Source organism: Tachyglossus aculeatus, chromosome 9 (genome assembly GCF_015852505.1).
Source record: "Tachyglossus aculeatus isolate mTacAcu1 chromosome 9, mTacAcu1.pri, whole genome shotgun sequence".
Lineage (NCBI taxonomy): Eukaryota > Metazoa > Chordata > Mammalia > Monotremata > Tachyglossidae > Tachyglossus > Tachyglossus aculeatus.
In genome coordinates, this window is record NC_052074.1 from 62,033,040 (window position 1) to 62,055,194 (window position 22,155).

A 22,155-nucleotide genomic window follows, 5' to 3' on the forward strand; every position below is an offset into this window, starting at 1 on the left:
ATGAGGCTCACAGTCTAGACTGTAGACTGTACAGTCCCCTAGACTGTAAGCTCGTTGTGGGAAGGGAATGTGTCTGTTTATTGTTGTACTCTCCCAAGCACTCAGGACACTGCTCTGCACACGGTAAGCGCTCAAAAAATATGATTGAATGAATGACTCTCCATTTAGCAGATGAGAGAAGCCCAGAGAAGTGAAGTGACTTGCCCAAGGTCACCCAGCAGACGCGTTTCAGAGGTGGGATTAGAACCCCAGGCCCCTCCTCTAGCCACTAGGCCATGATGCCTCTCACTTTGCTCGCTTACACCCCACGCACCGTCTTAGAAACACATCGCCGCCCAGCTCGGCCCCGGGCCCACAGGGATGGACTGTGAAATCTCAGTCCACGCGGAGCCCTAATCGATCAATCAATCAATTGCATTTACTGAGCGCTTCCTGTGGGCAAAGCACTGTACTAAGCGCTTGGGAGAGTACACTATAACAACAGACACATTCCTGCCCACAGCAAGTTCACAGTCTAGATGCACGATGCCTTTCCACTCCGATTCCAAAGTATTCCCCTTGCTTAAATCAAGTTATCTCAATCAGCTATTGAAAAATGCCAATACAAGGAAAATGATTTCATGACCGTTATGCCTGTAACCAGACTCACAGAGACACAACTTCATTTTATTTAAACTTGGTATGTACTTTAATGACTGTTTTCGCCTTCATTTAGAGTGTGCTGTCGCTTCTTTAACGCTTTTTAGTGTGCTCAACCTGTCCATGCAACTTCTCCACAGCCACATTTCCAACCCTCCCTGGGAAGGTTAGTATTAAATACAAAAATGAACAGAAGTAGTGTGGCTTGGTGGAGAGAGCACGGGCCTGGGTGTCGGAATGATCTGGGTTCTAAAGGCGGCTCCGCTGCATGTCTGCTGTATGACCTTGGGCAAGTCACTTCACTTCTCTGTGCCTCAGTTCCCTCACTTTTAAAATGGGGGGTTGAGACTACTAGTGTGGGACAGGGACGGTGTCCAATCTGATGATCTTGCATGTACCCCCAGCGCTTCGTACAGTGTCTGGCACCTAGTAGGTGCTTAAAATACCACTATTAATCAACGCTGAAGAAATGAGATGATGGGAGGATGAGGAAGGAGGAAGAGGGGAAGGCAAGTGACCCACAGCTGAGCCAGGGAAAAGCACCCAGCAGTGAAGGGAAGGGAAGGAATGGGAATTGGCACGAGCTTGTGGAAATAGCACACACCTGGGAATCACAGCACCTGGGTTCTAATCCTGGCTCAGCCACCTGCCTGCCGTGGAACCTTGGGCAAGTCACTAAACTTCTCTGGGCCTCAGTTTCCTCACCTGTAAAATGGGGATTCAAAACCTGCTTTCCATTCTGCTTAGACTATGTGCCCCATGTGGGACAGGGAGTGTCAGACCTGATTGATTAGTATCTATCCCAGTGTTCGGAAAAGCGCTTGACATATAGTAAAGCCCTTCAGAATTACCAGTAAAAAAAGAAAATACTTGTTCCCATTCCTATACTGTGTGAGCCCCATGTGGGACAGGGACTGTGTTCAACCTGATTTACCCGACAACACCAGCGCTCGGAAAATGTTTGACACAGAGTTAGTTCCTAACAAATTCCATTACTACTATTACCGATAAAAATAATATAGCATATTTATTTTTATATAAATATAAACAGAGTATATTTGACACAGAGTATGTTTGACACAGAGTAAGTTCCTAACAAATTCCATTACCACTATTACCGATAAAAATAATGACAGGATTGTCGTCGTGTAGCAGGAGTGAGAACTCCTTCCTGATAAATGCTATTTCTGCTAAATCACTGATGTTTAAGGGTAGCTCATCCCACTTCAGAATGGGTTATTCTAGATCAGCAGGACCTGGGCTATTCTAGATCAGCAGGACCTGGTGGGGAAGTGGGGCACAAAACGTTTTCTCTTTTTGCTTTGACGAAAAAGGAAGTTGGAGAACTAGGGAAGCTACCACACAAACCTATTTGATTACAGCATGCCATGCTAACGGAAGAAAGGGCTTTGTGTGCCCATCTGTGACACTGGGATCAGTGAGTTCTACAACATAATAATAATAATTGTGGTATTTGTTAGCAATAATAATAATGGCATTTGTTAAGCGCTTACTATGTGCAACGCACTGTTCTAAGCGCTGGGGGGGATATAAGGTAGTCAGATTGTCCCACATGGGGCTTACAGTCTTAATGCCCATTTTACAGAAGAGGGAACTGAGGCACAGAGAAGTGAAGTGACTTGCCCCAGGTCACACAGGTGACAAGTGGTGGAGCCTGGATTAGAACCCATGACCTCTGACTCCCAAGCCCGGGCTCTTTCCACTGAGCCACGCTGCTTCTCACTTAGTACAGCGCTCTGCATCCAGTGAGCGCGCAATAAATACGATTGAATGAATTCCTTTGTCCAGGGCTTGAAAGGATTCTCCATGAATAGACGTTTTAAAATATAAAGGCGCCCATATCCTGAGAGAAAGCTTAAGGATGAACTTCTCGCAGTCAGCCGGACAGCTGAACTGTCATAATCCACAGGCAACTTCCCGCCGTACTTACTCTCCTCCCAATCACTGCGAGCTAAATCCCAAGCCCATCCTTCACAGTGATACTTCCCACTTGCAAGCGGGGCCATTTCCCAAGGGACCGTCGGCCCGGCGTGGCTCAAAAAAGTGTCTGGCCAGAGCCACCTGCCAAAACAGACGACATACAACGTGCCAGGCACTGTGCTAAACCCTGGGGTGGATACAAGCAAATCGGGTTGGACACAGTCCCTGTCCCGGCTCACAGTCTCAATCCCCATTTTCCAGAAGAGGTAACTGAGGCCCAGAGAGGTGAAGTGCTCTGCACACAGTAAGCGCTCAATAAATACGACTGAACGAATGAAGTGACTTGTCCAAGGCCACACAGCAGACAAGTGGCGGAGCCAGGATTAGAACTCATTTCCTTCTAGGCCCGGACTCTAGCCATACACGATGCTGCTTCCCCATCACATTAGAGAGTGTGAGAGCCCTAACAGCTGCTAAGCGCTTAGTCCAGTGCTTAGTAGGTGCTCAACCCATGCCACTGATGGGCAAAACTTTCCCTCTAACTGGACTCATTCTCCAACATTCTGGATTCAGGAGAGTTTGCTCTATGTTTGAAAATGAATACTTGTAGATATTTGCATTCCCTCGGTTGCCTGTCACATAGTAAGCACTTAATACAATTGAAAAAAAAAGAGTAGACTGAAGTCAGGTAAAAGATGACAAACCCTGACATCAACCCTACCCACTGCTCCTGGAGCCCGCCGTCTATGTCGCCGCCGACCCCTCACCCATGTTCATTCATTCATTCAATCGCATTTATTGAGCGCTCGCTGTGTGCAGAGCACTGTATTAAGCGCTCGGATAGCACAATTCAGCAACAAATAGAGATAATCCCTGCCCACAATGGCCTCACAGTCTAGAAGAGGGGAGACAGACATCGAAACAAGTAAACGGGCCCTCCCCCTTCCCATCCCATCTATTCGATTTATTTTATTTTGTTAGTATGTTTGGTTTGTCTCCCCCTTTTAGACTGTGAGCCCACTGTTGGGTAGGGACTGTCTCTTTACGTTGCCAATTTGTACTTCCCAAGCGCTCAGTACGGTGCTCTGCACATAGTAAGCGCTCAATAAATACGATTGATGATGATGATCTGACAGACCATCCCTCTCCCCTCCTTCGAGACTTTTTTAAAATCCGCACCTCCTCCCAACTAACCTCTCACTTCCCCTACTTCCCCTTCCCTTCTGTCACCTATGCCCTTGGCTCTCTACTCTCGAGTGCTTAACACTCACCACCCCCTCAGTCCCACAGGATTTAATCTACCTACTTATGATTCATCGGAATGCCCGTCTCGGACAGGACGCTCCGGATGGACAGAGGTTGCGCCTCCCAACTCCGTCCTACGGGACTCAGCACGGTGCTCTGTCCACAATAAGCTGTCCATGAATCCGACTGGCTGTTATTATTATCATTAGAGTAAAAGTTCAGAGCGTAAGTGCCCAATTTTTGCTCCCTCCTCCTTCCACGACACACGCACCGGCCCAGCCCCGTTCCCCACCGTGGGAGTTCGCTCTTGACCAGGCCGGGGCCGGGACCCTCGGCCCGTCCGGGGCCCCGGTCGGGGAGAGAAACGGTCACCGGGAAACCGTGGGCACGATCGCGGAAACGAAAATCCTCACGGAGGCGGGCGGCCGGAGAGACGCTGGGGCGAGACCCGGCCGAGGCAGAGAACAGCTGTACCGTCAGAGCGCAGCGTCTTTGAGCGCTTTCTGACAGGAGGTTTATTGTAGAGTGAATGCTAAGATCACTCAGGCACTCTTTAATCTGTTTGAGGATTGTGCCTTCTGTTCTTTCTTTCCCCTTTTGCTGAACTCCAGGGCATTCCGTTTATTAGTACCTCAGTAATAATAATGACGGTATGTGTTACATTTGACAGATGAGGTAACTGAGGCACAGAGAATAATGATAATAATGGCATTTATTAAGCGCTTACTATGTGCAGAGCACTGTTCTAGGCGCTGGGGAGGTTACAAGGCAGTCAGGGTGTCCCAAAAGGGGCTCACGGTCTTAATCCCCATTTTACAAATGAGGTAACTGAGGCACAGAGAATAATAATAATAATGGCATTTATTAAGCGCTTACTATGTGCAGAGCACTGTTCTAGGCGCTGGGGAGGTTACAAGGCAGTCAGGGTGTCCTAAAAGGGGCTCACGGTCTTAATCCCCATTTTACAAATGAGGTCACTGAGGCACAGAGAAGGCAAATGACTTGCCCAAAGTCACACAGCTGACAAGTGGAGGAGCCGGAATTAGAACCCACGACCTCTCTCAAGCCCGTGCTCTTTCCAATAAGCCACGCTGCTTGTCATTGTAAGCACTTAATAAATACCATCATTATTATAACTCTCTAAGCCATAAGCTTCATGTGGGCAGAGAACGTGTCTACCAACTCTCTTGTATTTTACTCTCCCAAGCACTTAATCGATCAATGGTATTTACCGAGCGCTTAACTATGTGCAGAGCACCGTACTAAGCGCTTAGGGAAGCACACTACAACAGAATTAACAGACAGGTTCCCTGCCCATAAAAACCTCACAGTCTAGAGGGAGAGACAGACATCAATGTGAATAGGTAATTTATAATATGCAATTTAAAGATGTGTACATAGGCGCTGTGGGGTTGCGGGTGGGGAGACTATCCAATGTCCAAAGGTCCCAGATCCAAGTGCGGAAGAGGCGCAGAAGGGAGAGCGAAAGGGAAACGAGGGCTTCGTCGGGAAAGGCCTCTTGGAGGAGATGTGACCTTGGGAATGCTTTGAAGGTAGAGAGAGTGGTGTGCTGGCTTATACAGAGCGGGAGGGAGCGAGACCGTTGTTGGGTAGGGACCGTCTTTATCTGTTGCCGACTTGTCCTTCCCAAGCCCTTAGTAGTAATAATAATAATAATAATAATAATGGCATTTATTAAGAGCTTACTATGTGCAAAGCACAGTTCTAAGTGCTGTAGTAATAATAATAATAATGGCATTTATTAAGCGCTTACTATGTGCAAAGCGCCGTTCTAAGCGCTGGGGAGATTCCAAGGTGATGAGGTTGTCCTACGGGGGGCTCACAGTCTTAATCCCCATTTTACAGATGAGGTGACTGAGGCCCAGAGAAGTGAAGTGACCTGCCCAAAGTCACCCAGCTGACAATTGGCGGAGCGGGGAATTGAACCCAGGACCTCTGACAGTAAGCACTCAATAAATAGGACTGAATGAATGAATGAGAAAGGGAAGGAGATGGAGGCACAGTGAATAAACTGGTGCTAGGAGGAGTGGAGTGGGCTATAGTAGATCAAGGAAGAGAGGTCGAATGGGGGCGAGCTGATTAGTACAGTGTACTTCGTATGGTGTTCTGCACATAGTAAGTGCTCAGTAAATACCACCGACTGATTGACTGAAGGGCAAGGAGACCACTGAGGGGGCTGCTACAAACGCACTAGCCAAGAAGTTGAAAGATGGGGATGAAACACTAAAGACACCGAGGATACGGGCTTGTGGGACGGGGACTGTGATGATGAAATGAACTGATGTTGTCATTCATTCATTCAATCGTATTTAGTGAGCGCTTACTGTGTGCAGAGCACTGTACTAAGCGCTTGGGAAGCACAAGTTGGCAACATATAGAGACGGTCCCTACCCAACAGCGGGCTCACAGTCTAGGAGGGGGAGACACGTTGTCCCAGCTGAGAGAGTTAACAGGGGGTTTAGGAGGCAAGACGAGTAGTTCAGCGAGATGCATTCGGTTTAGGATCATCCTCACTAGGGAAGCAGCCTAGCGTAGTGGATAGAGAACAGGCCTGGGAGCCCGAAGGTCGTGGGTTCTAATCCTGTCTCTGCCACTTGCCTGCTGTGCAGCCTTGGGCAAGTCACTTCACTGGGCCTCAGTTACCTCATCTGTAAAATGAGGATTACTACTGGGAGCCCATGTGGGACAGGGGCTGTGTCCAACCTGAATGCTCGGATCCACCCCAGAGCGTGGCACATAGGAACCACTTAAATACCACAATTATTATTATTATTATTTATGGGGCGTTTACTGAGGAGCCCTGTACTAAGGGCTCAGGAGACGACGATACAAGAGTTGGTAGACGCAGTGAAGCAGCGTGGCTCAGCGGAAAGAGCCCGGGCTTTGGAGTCAGAGGTCATGGGTTCAAATCCCGGCTCCGCCAGTTGTCAGCTGTGTGACTTTGGGCAAGTCACTTCACTTCTCTGGGCCTCAGTTACCTCATTTGTAAAATGGGGATTAAGACTGTGAGCCCCCTGTGGGACAACCTGATCACTTTGTAACCTTCCCAGCGCTTAGAACAGTGCTTTGCACATAGTAAGCGCTTAATAAATGCCATTATTAGATGCGGGCCCCGCCCACGATGAGCATCCAGACTAGAGGATCCACCAGGAGAAGTAGCAAGGAAATGGGCAGGGAGGGTGGCCAAAGTTCTGGGGCTTAAATAAATAGATAACCACCAAACCCTTGAAGAACAACACTTTATTTCTGAAGGGGGGGGGAATGGGAGATCTGGGGCCGGGGGGACAGAAAATCAAATGACAGAAGGGGTTGGGGCTTGGGGGGGGCCGGAGGACCGCGAGGGTGGGAGCATGGGGACTATGCACGTGAGAGCAGCAAAGAAGCAGCGTGGCTCAGTGGAAAGAGAACACGCTTTGGTGTCAGAGGTCATGGGTTTGAATCCTGCTCCACCACTCGGCAGCTGTGTGACTTTGGGAAAGTCACTTCACTTCTCTGGGCCTCAGTTCCCTCATCTGTAAAATGGGGATTAAGACTGTGAGCCCTCCGTGGGACAACCTGATCACCTTGTATCCCCCTCAGCGCTTCGAACAGTGCTTTACAAATGCCATCATTTTTTTCTTATGCACCGTGCCAGCCGGGGGTCCTCTTGGGAGCGTCAGGGGCGAGCAGTGGCCCGTGTGCGGGCTGTCCCAGGGTGGGCTTCGGTGCCTTGGTTACCTAGAAGCCTACCCAAGTTGGAGCTGGTTATTGACCATGAACATTTTCCTTTAAAAAACGGGAACTGAAAATGTCACTGCCCCTGGCAGACTGCTCTGCTCTCGTACTACCTCCCGGCCGCCAACCGACTCACTGCACCTCCATCTCGTCTCTCTCGCCGCCTCCCCCTCTAGACTGCAAGCTCACTGTGGTCGGGGAATGTCTGATATACTGTACTCTCCCAGGCGCTTAGTTCAGCACCTGAACATGGCAAGCGCTCAACTCTAAACGCTAAGCTCGCCGTGGGAAGGAAACGTGTCTGTTATGTCGTTGTGCTCTCCTCTCCGAAGCGCTTAGCGCCATGCCCTGCACACAGTGAGTGCTCGATACGATTGTGTGGTTAATAAATACGACCGATCGACTTGAATGTTCACAACTCGGTTCCCGGCTTTTCTTCCACCTCGTTGAAATGTACGTTGCCCGCTCCAAAACGGCTAGCCTGCCCATCGTCGATTTGGGAGGCCTTCCCAGACTGAGCCCCTTCCTTCCTCTCCCCCTCGTCCCCCTCTCCATCCCCCCCCATCTTACCTCCTTCCCTTCCCCACAGCACCTGTATATATGTATATATGGTTGTACATATTTATTACTCTATTTATTTATTTATTTATTTTGCTTGTACATATCTATCCTATTTATTTTATTTTGTTGGTATGTTTGGTTCTGTTCTCTGTCTCCCCCTTTTAGACTGTGAGCCCACTGTTGGGTAGGGACTGTCTCTATGTGTTGCCAATTTGTACTTCCCAAGCGCTTAGTACAGTGCTCTGCACATAGTAAGCGCTCAATAAATACGATTGATGATGATGATGATGATGGGTGAAGCCACACGGGCTTTGGTTCACCAGCAGGTCCGCAGGGCCCCAGGCGGAATCCGGTCAGTTTCGGTGGCTCCCTCTGGCACTTCCCCTTTTATCGAAGCGCTCAATAAATACGAATGAATGAATGAATTAATGAGTGAATGTCACCTTCACAGCAGCTTTCTAAACGTATGCGGGACCTGCGTTCGTTCTTTCGCCATCATAGTCTGGCCTAGCTGGGGTGGGAGGATGGAGGAAAATCAGACGGCTCTTTAAAATATTCCCCTCTAGGTGAAGAGTCGAAGGAGATCAGTTTCAACTCTAATTCCACCCAGGCTACACTTCCTGCCATGGGCCGCTTCCTGTGTGTAAACAAAGCCTTTATGATTTCATCAAAGCCCTGAGAATCACTGTTTCCCCCAGCCATTCGATTTTTAATGAGGATTTTAATGATTTCCATGCAGCAAAATAAAAGGCGTGCTTCAAGAAGAAACAGCCAAAATAATCAACAGAGCAAAATATTATGTCTAAGAAAACCCATTCTTCTATACTAATTCATCTGAGAGTATTAAAAAAGGGCTCATCAGGCCCACGTTAAAAACAGGACAAGATCAACCAAGATCAAATCGAGTTTCTTCTTTATGACAACAGTTCAATTCGGAAAAATGAATACTAGAATTAACTTTCCTATATTTCCTTTTTAAAAAAAATGGCACTTATATTGATGGCATTTATTAAGCGTTTACTATGTGCAAAGCACTGTTCTAAGCGCTGGGGAGGTAACAAGGTGATGAGGTTGTCCCACGGGGGGCTCACGGTCTTCATCCCCATTTTACAGATGAGGTCACTGAGGCCCAGAGAAGTGAAGTGACTTGCCCAAAGTCACACAGCTGACAACTGGAGGAGCCGGAATTCGAATCCATGACCTCTGATTCCAAAGCCCGTGCTCTTTCCACTGAGCCACGCTGCTTCTTTACTTGTTAGGAGCTTACTGTGCTCCATGCACGGTGCTAAGCACCAGGGTAGATACAAGATAATTACGTTGGAAATAGTCCCTGTCCCACATGGAGGTGTCGGATTAAATCGGAGGGAGGAGGATTTAATCTCCATTTTACAGATGAGGTAATAGGGACTGAGGTCCAGAGAGGTGAAGTGACTTGTCCAAGGTCACTGAGCGGAGAGGCGGTGGAGCCGGGATGAGAACCCAGGTTCTGGGACTCCCAGCTCCACCAACTAAGCCACAATTGCATTGCGCACTTACTTTGGGAAGAGCGCTGTACTGAGCACTTGGGAGAGTAGCAATAACACCGACACTATCCAGATTGACAGATTTATGACGGAAGAGACGGGGGACAGAAAGAGGAAAAACCAGGAAAAAAATATGATGATATAAACCCAATAAATGTGCAGGCTCCTTAAGGTCAGGGATCACATCTACCAACTCTACTATCCTCTCCCAAGCACGATAAGCGCTGAAGAAATGCCACTGATTGATGGACTCAACTTTAAAGGCCGCAGGGATTCCCCCAGCTGTAGTGTGGGAGCAGGGTGCTGTAAGAGCCGCACGTTAAGGAAAACTGGGGTTTGAGGATGAGAAAACTCGCTGCCTGAATCTTCAGTTCTTCTTATTATTAAAAATATTGATGCCATAGGGTTTTTGATCAGGAGTGTAAGTCTTCTGTGATATGCAAAATTTGTCTGAACAGAATTTTTGGTTTATTGAAAGGGGACGTCGCAGAAGGATGTAATAATCAAATCTGATGCCCCGAGTACACTGTTCCTGGAGAAACATGCTGATTACATTGTGTCATATGGATCAAAGAAAGATGATTATGTGTGTATCTGTTTTGTTGCCTGTCTCCCCCTTCTAGACCGTGAGCCCGTTGTTGGGTAGGGACCGTCTCTATATGTTGCCAGCTTGTACTTCCCAAGCGCTTAGTACAGTGCTCTGCACACAGTAAGCGCTCAATAAATACGATTGAATGAATGAATGCCCGGAGTCCGAGGGCACGGAATGTGACAGGTGTTTTGAGTGTCGGATAAACTGCTCCCTAACTCGGCCGCTGTGCTCTACAAGGTGAAAACAAGCACGACGGCCGAATCCACCTCACCCTCCCGGTAACTCAACGCATTTCCCTACGCTCTAATCGACTGATGAAGCCTTGCGGAAGGAGCACGGCCTGGGAGTCGTAGGATCCCGGCTCCGCCGCTTGCCTGTCGTGTGACCTTGGGCACGTCGCTTCGCTTCTCCGTGCCTCGGTTCCCTCACCTGCACAAAGGGGATTCAACACCTGTTCTCTCTCCGCCTTAGACCGTGAGCCCCACGTGGGCCTTGATTAGCTCCTATCTACCCCAGCGCTCAGTAAAGGGCACGGTGCATAGTAAGCAGTTGACGAATACTACAGTTATTACTGACACACATCAGGAAAATCCCAACAGGGAAAAAGCTTCCTATGCAGCTATAGCTGCTCCTACCACCACAAGTATTTCCCAGAGGGAAATCAATGCAAGCATACTGCAGTCCCCAGCTGGCAGGCCAGGAGCAAAACCATGATGACCAAATTAACGCTTCCGACATCGCTCTCTACTGAAGCCAACTCACTGGCTCCCCTATCCCTTCGATCACATACCGCTAGCCCACGGCCCGGGATCACCTGCCCAGAGCACCGCTGGCGGAAATCTAAAATCAGGCTGAATTCGTCCACTTCAAGTTTACCCTCACGTGCTTTAACTCTGCCCGGCTAAAGTATTTCTCCCCCCTTACTGACACTCGTGCCCATCGCTCTCGCCAATCGTTCCAAACATTTAACTCCCTTCTCAGGCCTCCTCTCCCCCTGGCCTCCCCATTCCCTTGCCCCCGATGAGCTGGCCACCTACTTTTCCATGAAAATTGACACCATTAGGCGTGAGCTCCCTAAAATCTCGCCCTGCCCCATTCCTCCCTCCCTCCTCCCTCCCCCTCTCCAACTCTCCCATTCTTCCCAGCAGTATCTCTAGATCTCCTGCCTCCTCTCAAAAGCATCCCCCTCCATCTGCACATCTGACCCCATTTCTTTGCACCTTATCAAAACACTCCTCCCCTCTCTTCTTCCCTCCTAACAGCCATCTTCAACTGTTGGCTCTCCAATGGCTTCTTCCCCTCTGCTTTCAAGCATGTCTGTGTCTCCCCTATCCTAAAAAAAAAAACCCTCCCTTGACCCCACTGCTCCCTCCAGTTATCGCTCCATCTCCCTCCTACCTTTCCTCTCCAAACTCCTTGAGCGAGTTGTCTACACCCGCCATCCCAAATTCCTCTCCTGCGATTCTCTCCTCGACCCCCTCCAATCTGGCTTCCCTCTCCTTCATTCCACAGAAACCACCCTCTCCAAGGTCTCCAGTGATCTCTTTCTTGACAAATCCAAAGGCCTCTACTTCATCCTAATCCTCTGCGACCTCTCAGCAGCCTACCACCCCCCTGTGGACCACCCCTTTCTCCTAGAAACATTATCCAACCTTGGCTTCACTGACTGTCCTCTCCTGGTTCTCCCCCTCGCTCTCTGGCTGTTCATTCTCAGTCTCCTTCACGGGCTCCTCCTATGCCTCCGTCCCCCTAACTGTGGGGATCCCTCAGGGTTCAGTTCTGAGTCCTCTTCTATTCTCCACCTACACCCACTCCCTTGGAGAGCTCATTCGCTCCCAAGGCTTCAACTACCACCACTGTGCCGACAAAACCCAAATCTCCATCTCCAGCCCTGATCTCTCTCCCTCTCGGCAGTCTCGCATTTCCCTTTTGCCTTCAAGACATCGCTACTTGGATGTCCTCCTGCCACCTCAAGCTTAACATGTCCAAAACTTAGCGCCTTAGCTTCCCGCCCAAACCCTGTCCTCCTCGTGACTTTCCCGTCACTATAGAAGGCACCACCATCCTTCCTGTTTCACAAGCCCATAACTCTGGTGTTACCCTTGACTCCTCACTCGCATTCAATCCACCTATTTAATCCATCTTGTCTTGTCAGTCCCAGCTTCACAACACGGCTAAGATCCTCCCTTTCCTCGCCATCCAAACTGCTACCACCTTAATGCAAGCATTTACCCTATCCCGCCTGGATTACCGCGTCAGCCTCCACACTGACCTCCCAGCCTCCTGTCTCCCCCCACTCCAGTCCATACTTCACTCTGCTGCCCAGATCACTTTTCTTAAAGCTCCACATTTCTTAAAAACTCCAGTGGCTGCCCTTCCTCCTCCGCATTGAACAAAAACTCCTCAACAGTGGCTTCAAATCAGTCAATCACCTTGCCCCCTCCTACCTCACCTCACTTCTCCCTTACTCCAACCCAGCCCGCACATTTCACTCTTCTAAAGCCAACCTTCTCACTATACTTTGACCTCATCTATCTCACCACCGACCCCTTGCCCACATCCTACCTCTGGCCTGGAACAGCCTTCCTCCATAGATCTGACAGACAATGACTCTCCCCGGCATCAGAGCCTTATTAAAGGCCCATCTCCTCCAAGAGGTCTTCCCTGACTAAGCTCCCCTTTCTTTTTCCCCCACTCCCTTCTGCATCACCCTGGCCCATTCCCTTAGTTCTTCCCCCGTCCCAGCCCCACGGCACTTATGTCCGTATCTGTCATTTCTTTATTTATATTAATGCCTGTCTCCCCCCGGCCCCAAACTGTACGCTCGTTGTGGACAGGGAATGTGCCCGTTTACTGTGATATTGTACTCTCCCAAGTTCTCCGTACCGTGCTCTGCACCTAGCAAGTGTGCAATAAATGCAACAATGAATGGATGAAGTATGCTGGGGGGGAATGGGAATGCAAAGGGGAAAAGAGGGTGATCTTCCCCAAATCAGGGCGACTGGAGGTAAAACTAGAGACTGGAGTGTTTTTTTTCCCCTTTAATCCAGTTCTGCACAGAACCATCTCAATGCACATTGGCAGCAGAAGGGACAGACTGAGGACTGAACAAGTTCACGCTGCCGCCGCTCTTGGTTTGCCTCTGGGGAAGTCCCTGACTCAAAAACAGGAACTCAGGCACTACCTTTTGGTGGAAAGAAGGAAAACAAAGAAAGGGAGTAGAGAGCAAGCGAAAACAAGGGCAGCCTGCTAAGAAAACCAGCGCTTGGGCCAAAGCTTGGTCCTACTCTTCTGGCTCTTAATAGCTGAATGCAACATCGTCGTCCCTTGGGGGAATAAAAAGAGCCATCAAAGGGTTTTACCTAAATCTAGCCCCCCCATCCCTCAGGTTTAACCAATAATAGGATGGTACTTATTAAACACTTACTATGTGCCAAGCACTGTTCCAAGTACTGGGGTAGATACGAGTTAATCCGGTTGGACACAGTCCCTGTCCCACATGGGGTTCACAATCTTAATCCCCATTCAAAAGAAGAGGTAACTGAGGCCCACAGAAGTGAAGTGACTTGCCCAAGGTCACAGAGCAGACCCATGGCAGAGCCAGGATTAGAACCCAGTTCCTCCTGACTCCCGAGCCCGTGGGTCTATCTACTAAGCCACAATTAGATTTATTGAGCACTTACTGTGGGCAGCGCTCTGTACTGAACACTTGGGAAAGTACGATAGCACAGAGATTATCCCGATGAGTAGACTCATGACGTAAGAGACAGGAGACAGAAAAAAGGAAAAACCAGGAAAAAGAACAATGATATTAACACAGTAAACTTGCAAGCTCCTTAAGGGCCTGGGACCACATCTATCAACACTACTGTCCTCTCCTGAGCGCTCAGAGCAGTGCTCTGCACACAGAAAGCGCTTAATAAATACCACTCATTGGCTGAACTTTAAAGATAAAAGTTATTTAGTTGATTTGGAGCTTCTTTTTCCTCCCTTTGGAGGAAGGGGCTGGGAGCCTGAAGAAAAACCCATTTCTAACGACCAAGTCAGGTGGACGAGGATCTAAAATTGTAAAATAAAATCTCCCTAAACTATGACTTGTTCATTCAGTTGTTTTGACTACCCACGCCTAAATGTCTATCAAAAAACATTGGCAGAGAGCTAGTAAAAATGTCACGTCACTTATGTGTCACTAAAAAATAAGCTTTAAACTTTCCCAGCATGTTTTCTTACTACTTAAAAAATGCAGGAAAATTTTCTGTTTTAAATCCTCTAGTTTTCTTTCAATGAATAACACTAAGGAAAGAACTACTTTACATACTACTAATTTTGTGCCTATCTCTCACCGCATCCCAAAACAGCCACGATAATCTCCCGCAATCCACGAGGATACAGCCAGCAAATCATCTGAACCATAAAAAATGGCTTCCTGAAAAGTCACTTGTCACCCAAATGCCATTCCAAAATCAAACTTCACACGGAAACGTAGCAGGAGCGGGATTATCATCAGGTTTGCCATTTTTCAGTTCAGTGTTTCATGCTGGAAATGTAATTGCGTGTCAGAGTAACATGTAATTACGGCATACTGCCTATTACAGACGACACAAGAATCATGTGAGGATCACTTATCTGTAGTCTTTGGGAGTGAATGTAAACCACGAAACCTAAGAGGGGAAGTCACAGGAGAAAGCAAATGTAGTGAAATGATCGTATTCAGGTATCTGGCAGCAAAAGGCCAGCCGGGGAAACCCTCAACTCTGCAGACATTTTTTTAGGCTTGAAAATGTGAATTCCCACTTAGTAGCACGCGTCTGGTCATGGGAATCAAGGGAGTCAAATCGAAATGCAATCAAAAACGAGCACAGCAAAGGTATTGATTACGGATAGGTATGAAAAAAAGAAAATATCCGTCAAACGACAATGTTTTCTCAGCGAAGTAGTTGAAAACGTATTCCGAAATAAAGATGAAGACGTCGTTACGCCGAAAGTAATCCAAATGGCGCTTTCGAAAATACGTCTTTAAAACTACTCATAAAAACAGATGTAATGGATGGCGGTATTTTTAGATTACGCTCTACACGGGTAGGAAATTCCGCAGGGAATATATTTTTTAAACACGCATAATGTGGTCCTTTGGAGGACTTTCTACAGATGAAAAATATCGGCGTCTTTGCCGTACCGGGTCTATTTATATGAAGATGCTTTTTTGGCTACGAAAATTTTATCACCCAAATCACTTTTGGTTCTAGTTACTCTCACTTCCTCTTGAGGAAACCATCTTAACCATTTCCTCCGACCGCAATCCCACAAGTCGAGCAATTTCTAGTCGCATCTGACTAGCCAGTTCTCCTCCTCTAATTGAACTTTCGAGCAAAACTGTACTCCGTTTATTGAAAATGGCGCTTCGAGGGAAAACTTCCACTACCGTTAAGCTGTCATTAGCCGATATAAACTTTCCCAAGTCAACTGAGTCACGCTTCATTCTGACAACGTGCAATTCTATTTCGAAAGGCAATAACGCTCGGCGGAACGTGAAAAATCAGACCGAAAGCATAACGCACAAGGTACTCTGCAGTCACCCTCTCTCCTAACCGATTTCTGAACGCAGATACACAACACCTGTAGGCTTGCTGAGGACTGCTCTTAGGCATCATTTGTGGCCATTACACGAAAGCACACAGGAAAAAAAACAAACAACAGAAAACCCGTTCGATTAAATCCAATCGCTCGACGGTTATTTTCACCTTTAAGACGACCCAGAGAACCTCGGTGTGAAGTCACGATTATTTATTTCTTATCGCAGTCGCTTATCGCTTTAAAATTTTAATCGGGGCCACATCCGAAACGGCGCTGGGACGTCCCGTTCCCTAAGGAGTCTTGAAAGACGGACGGCGGATGCTTTGGCGATACCGGCCTCCTCCCAACTCCCCTCTTCCCCAAAAGCTCCGGGTCGGTGGAGGCGAAAAAGAGAAAGCGAGGCTGAAAGGAAGCTTTCCACGTTCATAAGCAAAAGCGACATCCCCCAGACGGACGTCGGATAATTAGGGAACGGAGCCCTTGATCGGGGAGTGCATTTTTGCCAAATACGAGGAATTCACCGAATACCTTTCTAAGAGATTGCAAATTTGCAGCAGACTCGAAGGCGACCTCTCCAAAGAGAGAGAATCCTCTTGATGGCCCGCCTAGGAGGGGAACATCGGGGATGGCCTGAATCTGGGCAGGACTTTCCTTTACCCGGCCCGACCATCCTTTCCCGGATTTTACGGTGACGGATGGAAGCCAGCCATCGCGGCGGGGCTTCTAGCGCTTCAACCCCAAGTGTCCCAGTGGAGCTTGAACGTGCGGCGCACGCCCCTGGCCCTGGCATCGGCCCTGGCACCGGCCCTGGCACCGGCCCAGAGGCCAGGGTGCTCGAAGAGGGCGGAGGAGACGGTCTTGGTCACGACCCGGCATGATCGGGGGAGCAGGAGGAGGTGGTGGTGGATAGGCCTGGCATTCCTGTTTCAATGAGTCACCGAGCCTAAGCATTTGGGCGAAAACCTTCACCACGATGCCACCTTCAAAGCAAATCTTCCCGGAGCCTGGGCGGTTTCACTGGACACTCAGTCCCTGCAGGAGGACAGTCCAAGGGTGGGGGGCTGGGGGGAGCAGCACACTGGGGTTTGTCTCATTCCCCTCCTCCCCCACCCGTACCCCCAGGGCCTGGGATTTGGGGGCACCGGAGGGGGAGGGAGGCAGTGGCAGGGATGGGGGAGCAGTGGCAAGGACTGGGGGTGGGAGGAATGACAGTGGCAGCAGGGAAGGGAGGGGAGGGGTGACAGAGATGGGGCGGCGGTGGCAGGGACGGGCACGGTGATGGCAGGGGGGAGGCGGAGATGGGGGGGAGCGGTGGCAGCAGGGGAGACAGAGATGGGGGTGGCAGGGATGGGGAAGGGGTGACAGAGATGGAGGGAGCAGTAGCAGCAAGGATGGGGCGGGGGGGGCAGAGATGGGGGCGGCGGTGGCAGGGACAGGCACGGTGATCAATCAATCAATCGTATTTATTGATCGCTTACTGTGTGCAGAGCACTGTACTAAGCGCTTGGGGAGTACAGGTTGGCAACATATAGAGCCGGTCCCTACCCAACAGTGGGCTCACAGTCTAGAAGAATGGCAGCGGGAAGACAATGATGGGGGGCAGCAGTGACAGCAGGGGTGACAGCGATGGGGGCGGCGGTGGCAGGGACGGGCACGGTGATGGCAGCGGGAAGACAGAGACGGGGGCAGCAGTGGCAGCACGGATGGGGAAGGGGTGACAGAGATGGGGGGAGTGGTGGCGGCAGGGATGGGGCAGGGGAGACGGAAATGGGGGGAGTGGTGGCAGCACGGATGGGGCAGGGGAGACAGAGATGGGGGCACGGTGGCGGGGATGGGGAAGGGGTGACAGAGATGGGGGGAGCGGTGGCAGCAGGGATGGGGCAGGGGAGACGGAAATGGGGGAGCAGTGGCGGGGATGGGGAAGGGGTGACAGAGATGGGGGGTGCAGTGACAGCAGGGATGGGGCAGGGGAGACGGAAATGGGGGCCTGATGGCAGGGATGGGGAAGGGGTGACAGAGATGGGGGGCAGCAGGGGCAGCAGGGATGGGGCAAGGGAGACAGAGATGGGGCGGCGGTGGCAGGGACGGGCACGGTGATGGCAGCGGGAAGACAATGATGGGGGGCAGCAGTGGCAGCACGGATAGAGAAGGGGAGACAGAGATGGGGGCGGTGGTGGCAGGGATGGGGAAGGGGTGACAGGGATGGGGGGCAGGGGTGGCAGCAGGGATGGGGAAGGGGTGACAGGGATGGAGGGCAGGGGTGGCAGCAGGGATGGGGAAGGGGAGATGGAAATGGGGGCCTGATGGCAGGGATGGGGAAGGGGTGACAGAGATGGGGGGCAGCAGGGGCAGCAGGGATGGGGCAGGGGGGACAGAGATGGGGGCCTGATGGTAGGGATGGGGAAGGGGTGACAGAGATGGGGGGCAGCAGTGGCAGCAGGGATGGGGCAGGGGAGACGGAAGTGGGGGCGCGGTGGCAGGGATGGGGAAGGGGTGACAGAGATGGGGGGGCGCAGTGGCAGCAGGGATGGGGCGGGGGAGACGGAAATGGGGGCGCGGTGGAAGGGCTGGGGAACGGGTGACAGAGCTGGGGGCAGCGGTGGCCGCAGAGGTGGGGGGGGTCCTGCCCCCCGTGATGGCTGGGGGGGTCCGGGGCGGGCGTCGGGCCTGACCTTTGACCCCAGGCCGGGGAAAGGCCCGCCGTGGCGGCCCCCGGGCCCGGGGGGGGGGGGAGGGGGAGGGGAAAGGAGGAGGAGGGGCTGTACCTTCTTGATGTTGTAGAGGCGTGTGAGCATGCCGATGCCCCGGTCGTGCAGGATGGTCAGCTTCTCCGCCAGCTTCTGCTGGCTGGGCTGCAGCGTCGAGCGAGACATGGCCCCGAAACCGCTTGGGGCAGGGGCAGGCCCGCCCCCCCCGGCGCCCCCTGACCCCTGACCTCTGACCCCGCCGCCCTGGGCCTCCGCCCGCCCGCCCGCCCTCCCGCCCTCCCGCCTCAGGCCCGGGGGGCCCCCATGGCCTCCCTCCCTCCGTCCGTCGGTGCGGGGGTCGCTCGGTCGGTCAGTCGGTCGGTCAGTCGGTCGGTCGGTCTGTCGGTCCGTGGGGGCGTCGTGATGGCGGGGGGGGGCGGTCTGTCGTGGCGTCTATCGCGGTGCCGACGGCCGGTCCCGAGGCGGCGCCCTCCGCCCTCGCGCAGGCGCACTGACGCCCGGCCGGCCGGCTCCCCGGCGCCCCCGCGAGGCCGCCCGGCGCCCCGACGCCACCGCGCCTGCGCGGCCCGGCCCCGCGCCTGCGCAGTCCGACCCCCCCCCCACCCGCCGGAAGGCCGCGCTGTCAATCATCCCCTCGGCCGGGCGGGCGGACGGGCCTACTTGCGGAGCGCCCACTGGGTGCGCGGCGCTGTGCTGAGCGCTTCGGGGTCATCATCATCATCATCATCACAATAATGGCATTTATTCATTCATTCATTCATTCATTCCATCGTGGGTGCGGAGCACTGCGCTAAGCGCTTCGGATTCATAATAATAATAATGATAATGATAATGGTATTTATTCATTCACTCATTCATTCAATCGTGGGTGCGGAGCACCGCGCTAAAAGCTTCGGATTCATATTAATAAAAATAATGGCATTTATTCATTCATTCATTCATTCCATCATGGGAGCGGAGCACTGCGCTAAACGCTTCAGATTCATAATAATAATAATAATAATAATAATGGCGTTTATTCATTCACTCATTCATTCCATCGTTGGTGCGGAGCACTGCGCTAAGCGCTTCGGATTCACATTAATAAAAATAATGGCACTCATTCATTCAATCGTGGGTGCGGAGCACTGTGCTAAGCGCTTCGGATTCATAATAATAATAATAATGGCATTTATTCATTCACTCATTCATTCCATCGTGGGTGCGGAGCACTGCGCTAAGCGCTTCGGATTCATATTAATAAAGATAATGGCATTTATTCATTCAATCGTGGGTGCGGAGCGCTGCGCTAAGCGCTTCGGATTCATATTAATAATAATAATGGCATTTATTCAGTCATTCATTCATTCCATTCATTCACTCATTCATTCAATCGTGGGTGCGGAGCACTGCGCTAAGCGCTTCGGATTCATATTAATAAAAATAATGGCATTCATTCATTCAATCGTGGGTGCGGAGCACTGCGCTAAGCTTTTCGGATTCATAATAATAAAAATGATGGCATTTATTCAGTCAGTCATTCATTCATTCATTCCATCGTGGGTGCGGAGCACTGCGCTAAGCGCTTCGGATTCATAATAATAATAATGATAATAATGGTATTTATTCATTCACTCATTCATTCCATCGTGGGTGCGGAGCACTGCGCTAAGCGCTTCGGATTCATAATAATAATAATGATAATAATGGTATTTATTCATTCACTCATTCATTCCATCGTGGGTGCGGAGCACTGTGCTAAGCGCTTCGGATTCATAATAATAATAATAATAATGGTATTTATTCATTCACTCATTCATTCCATCGTGGGTGCGGAGTACTGTGCTAAGCGCTTCGGATTCATAAAAATAAAAATGATGGCATTTATTCAGTCATTCATTCGTTCATTCCATCGTGGGTGCGGAGCACTGTGCTAAGCACTTCGGATTCATATTAATAAAAATAATGGCATTTATTCATTCAATCGTGGGTGCGGAGCGCTGCGCTAAGCGCTTCGGATTCATAATAATAAAAATAACGGCATTTATTCAGTCATTCATTCATTCCATCGTGGGTGCGGAGCACTGTGCTAAGTGCTTCGGATTCCTAATAATAATAATAATAATAATAATGGTATTTATTCATTCACTCATTCCATCGTGGGTGCGGAGCACTGCGCTAAGCGCTTCGGATTCATAGTAATAAAAATGATGGCATTTATTCAGTCATTCATTCATTCCATCGTGGGTGCGGAGCACTGCGCTAAGCGCTTCGGATTCATAATAATAATAATGATAATAATGGTATTTATTCATTCGTTCATTCCATCGTGGGTGCGGAGCACTGAGCTAAGCGCTTCGGATTCATATTAATAAAAATAATGGCATTTATTCATTCCATCGTGGGTGTGGAGCACTGCGCTAAGCGCTTCGGATTCATAATAATAAAAATAATGGTATTTATTCATTCACTCATTCATTCCATCGTGGGTGCGGAGCACTGCGCTAAGCGCTTCGGATTCATCATCATAATAATAATAATAATAATAATAATAATGGTATTTATTCATTCACTCATTCATTCCATCGTGGGTGCGGAGCACTGTGCTAAGCGCTTCGGATTCATAATAATAATAATGGTATTTATTCATTCATTCGTTCACTCCATCATGGGTGCGGAGCACTGCGCTAAGCGCTTCGGATTCATAGTAATAAAAATAATGGCATTTATTCATTCCATCGTGGGTGCGGAGCACTGTGCTAAGCGCTTCGGATTCATAATAATAATAATAGTAATAATGGTATTTATTCATTCACTCATTCATTCCATCGTGGGTGCGGAGCACTGCGCTAAGCGCTTCGGATTCATAATAATAATAATAATAATAATAATAATAATAATAATAATGGTATTTATTCATTCACTCATTCATTCCATCGTGGGTGCGGAGCACTGTGCTAAGCGCTTCGGATTCATAATAATAATAATAATAATGGTATTTATTCATTCACTCATTCATTCCATCGTGGGTGCGGAGCACTGCGCTAAGCGCTTCGGATTCATAATAATAATAATAATAATAATAATAATAATGGTATTTATTCATTCACTCATTCATTCCATCGTGGGTGCGGAGCACTGTGCTAAGCGCTTCGGATTCATAATAATAATAATAATAATAATGGTATTTATTCATTCACTCATTCATTCCATCGTGGGTGCGGAGCACTGCGCTAAGCGCTTCGGATTCATAAAAATAAAAATGATGGCATTTATTCAGTCATTCATTCGTTCATTCCATCGTGGGTGCGGAGCACTGTGCTAAGCGCTTCGGATTCATATTAATAAAAATAATGGCATTTATTCATTCCATCGTGGGTGCGGAGCACTGCGCTAAGCGCTTCGGATTCATAATAATAAAAATAACGGCATTTATTCAGTCATTCATTCATTCCATCGTGGGTGCGGAGCACTGTGCTAAGTGCTTCGGATTCCTAATAATAATAATAATAATAATAATAATAATAATGGTATTTATTCATTCACTCATTCCATCGTGGGTGCGGAGCACTGCGCTAAGCGCTTCGGATTCATATTAATACAAATGATGGCATTTATTCATTCATTCATTCATTCATTCATTCCATTGTGGGTGCGG

The 22,155-nt window shown here is 49.6% G+C and overlaps 1 protein-coding gene across 5 annotated transcripts in view; it reads right to left on the bottom strand.

Annotated features, from left to right (window-relative positions):
- The window catches only part of NCKAP1 (NCK associated protein 1), a 165,215-nt gene that overhangs the window by 56,588 nt on the left and 86,472 nt on the right, over nucleotides 1-22,155 (bottom strand). For 2 of the 5 annotated variants that reach the window (XM_038751733.1, XM_038751732.1), the window contains exon 1: nucleotides 18,576-18,715. The exons of 1 other annotated variant lie outside the window; for it this stretch is intronic. In XM_038751733.1, the coding sequence (XP_038607661.1) occupies nucleotides 18,576-18,683 (108 nt within the window). In that variant the 5' untranslated portion in view covers nucleotides 18,684-18,715. Of the gene's footprint in view, nucleotides 1-18,575; nucleotides 18,716-22,155 lie in introns of those variants that run through there. 2 more of the 5 variants (XM_038751735.1, XM_038751734.1) reach the window with 1 other exon arrangement.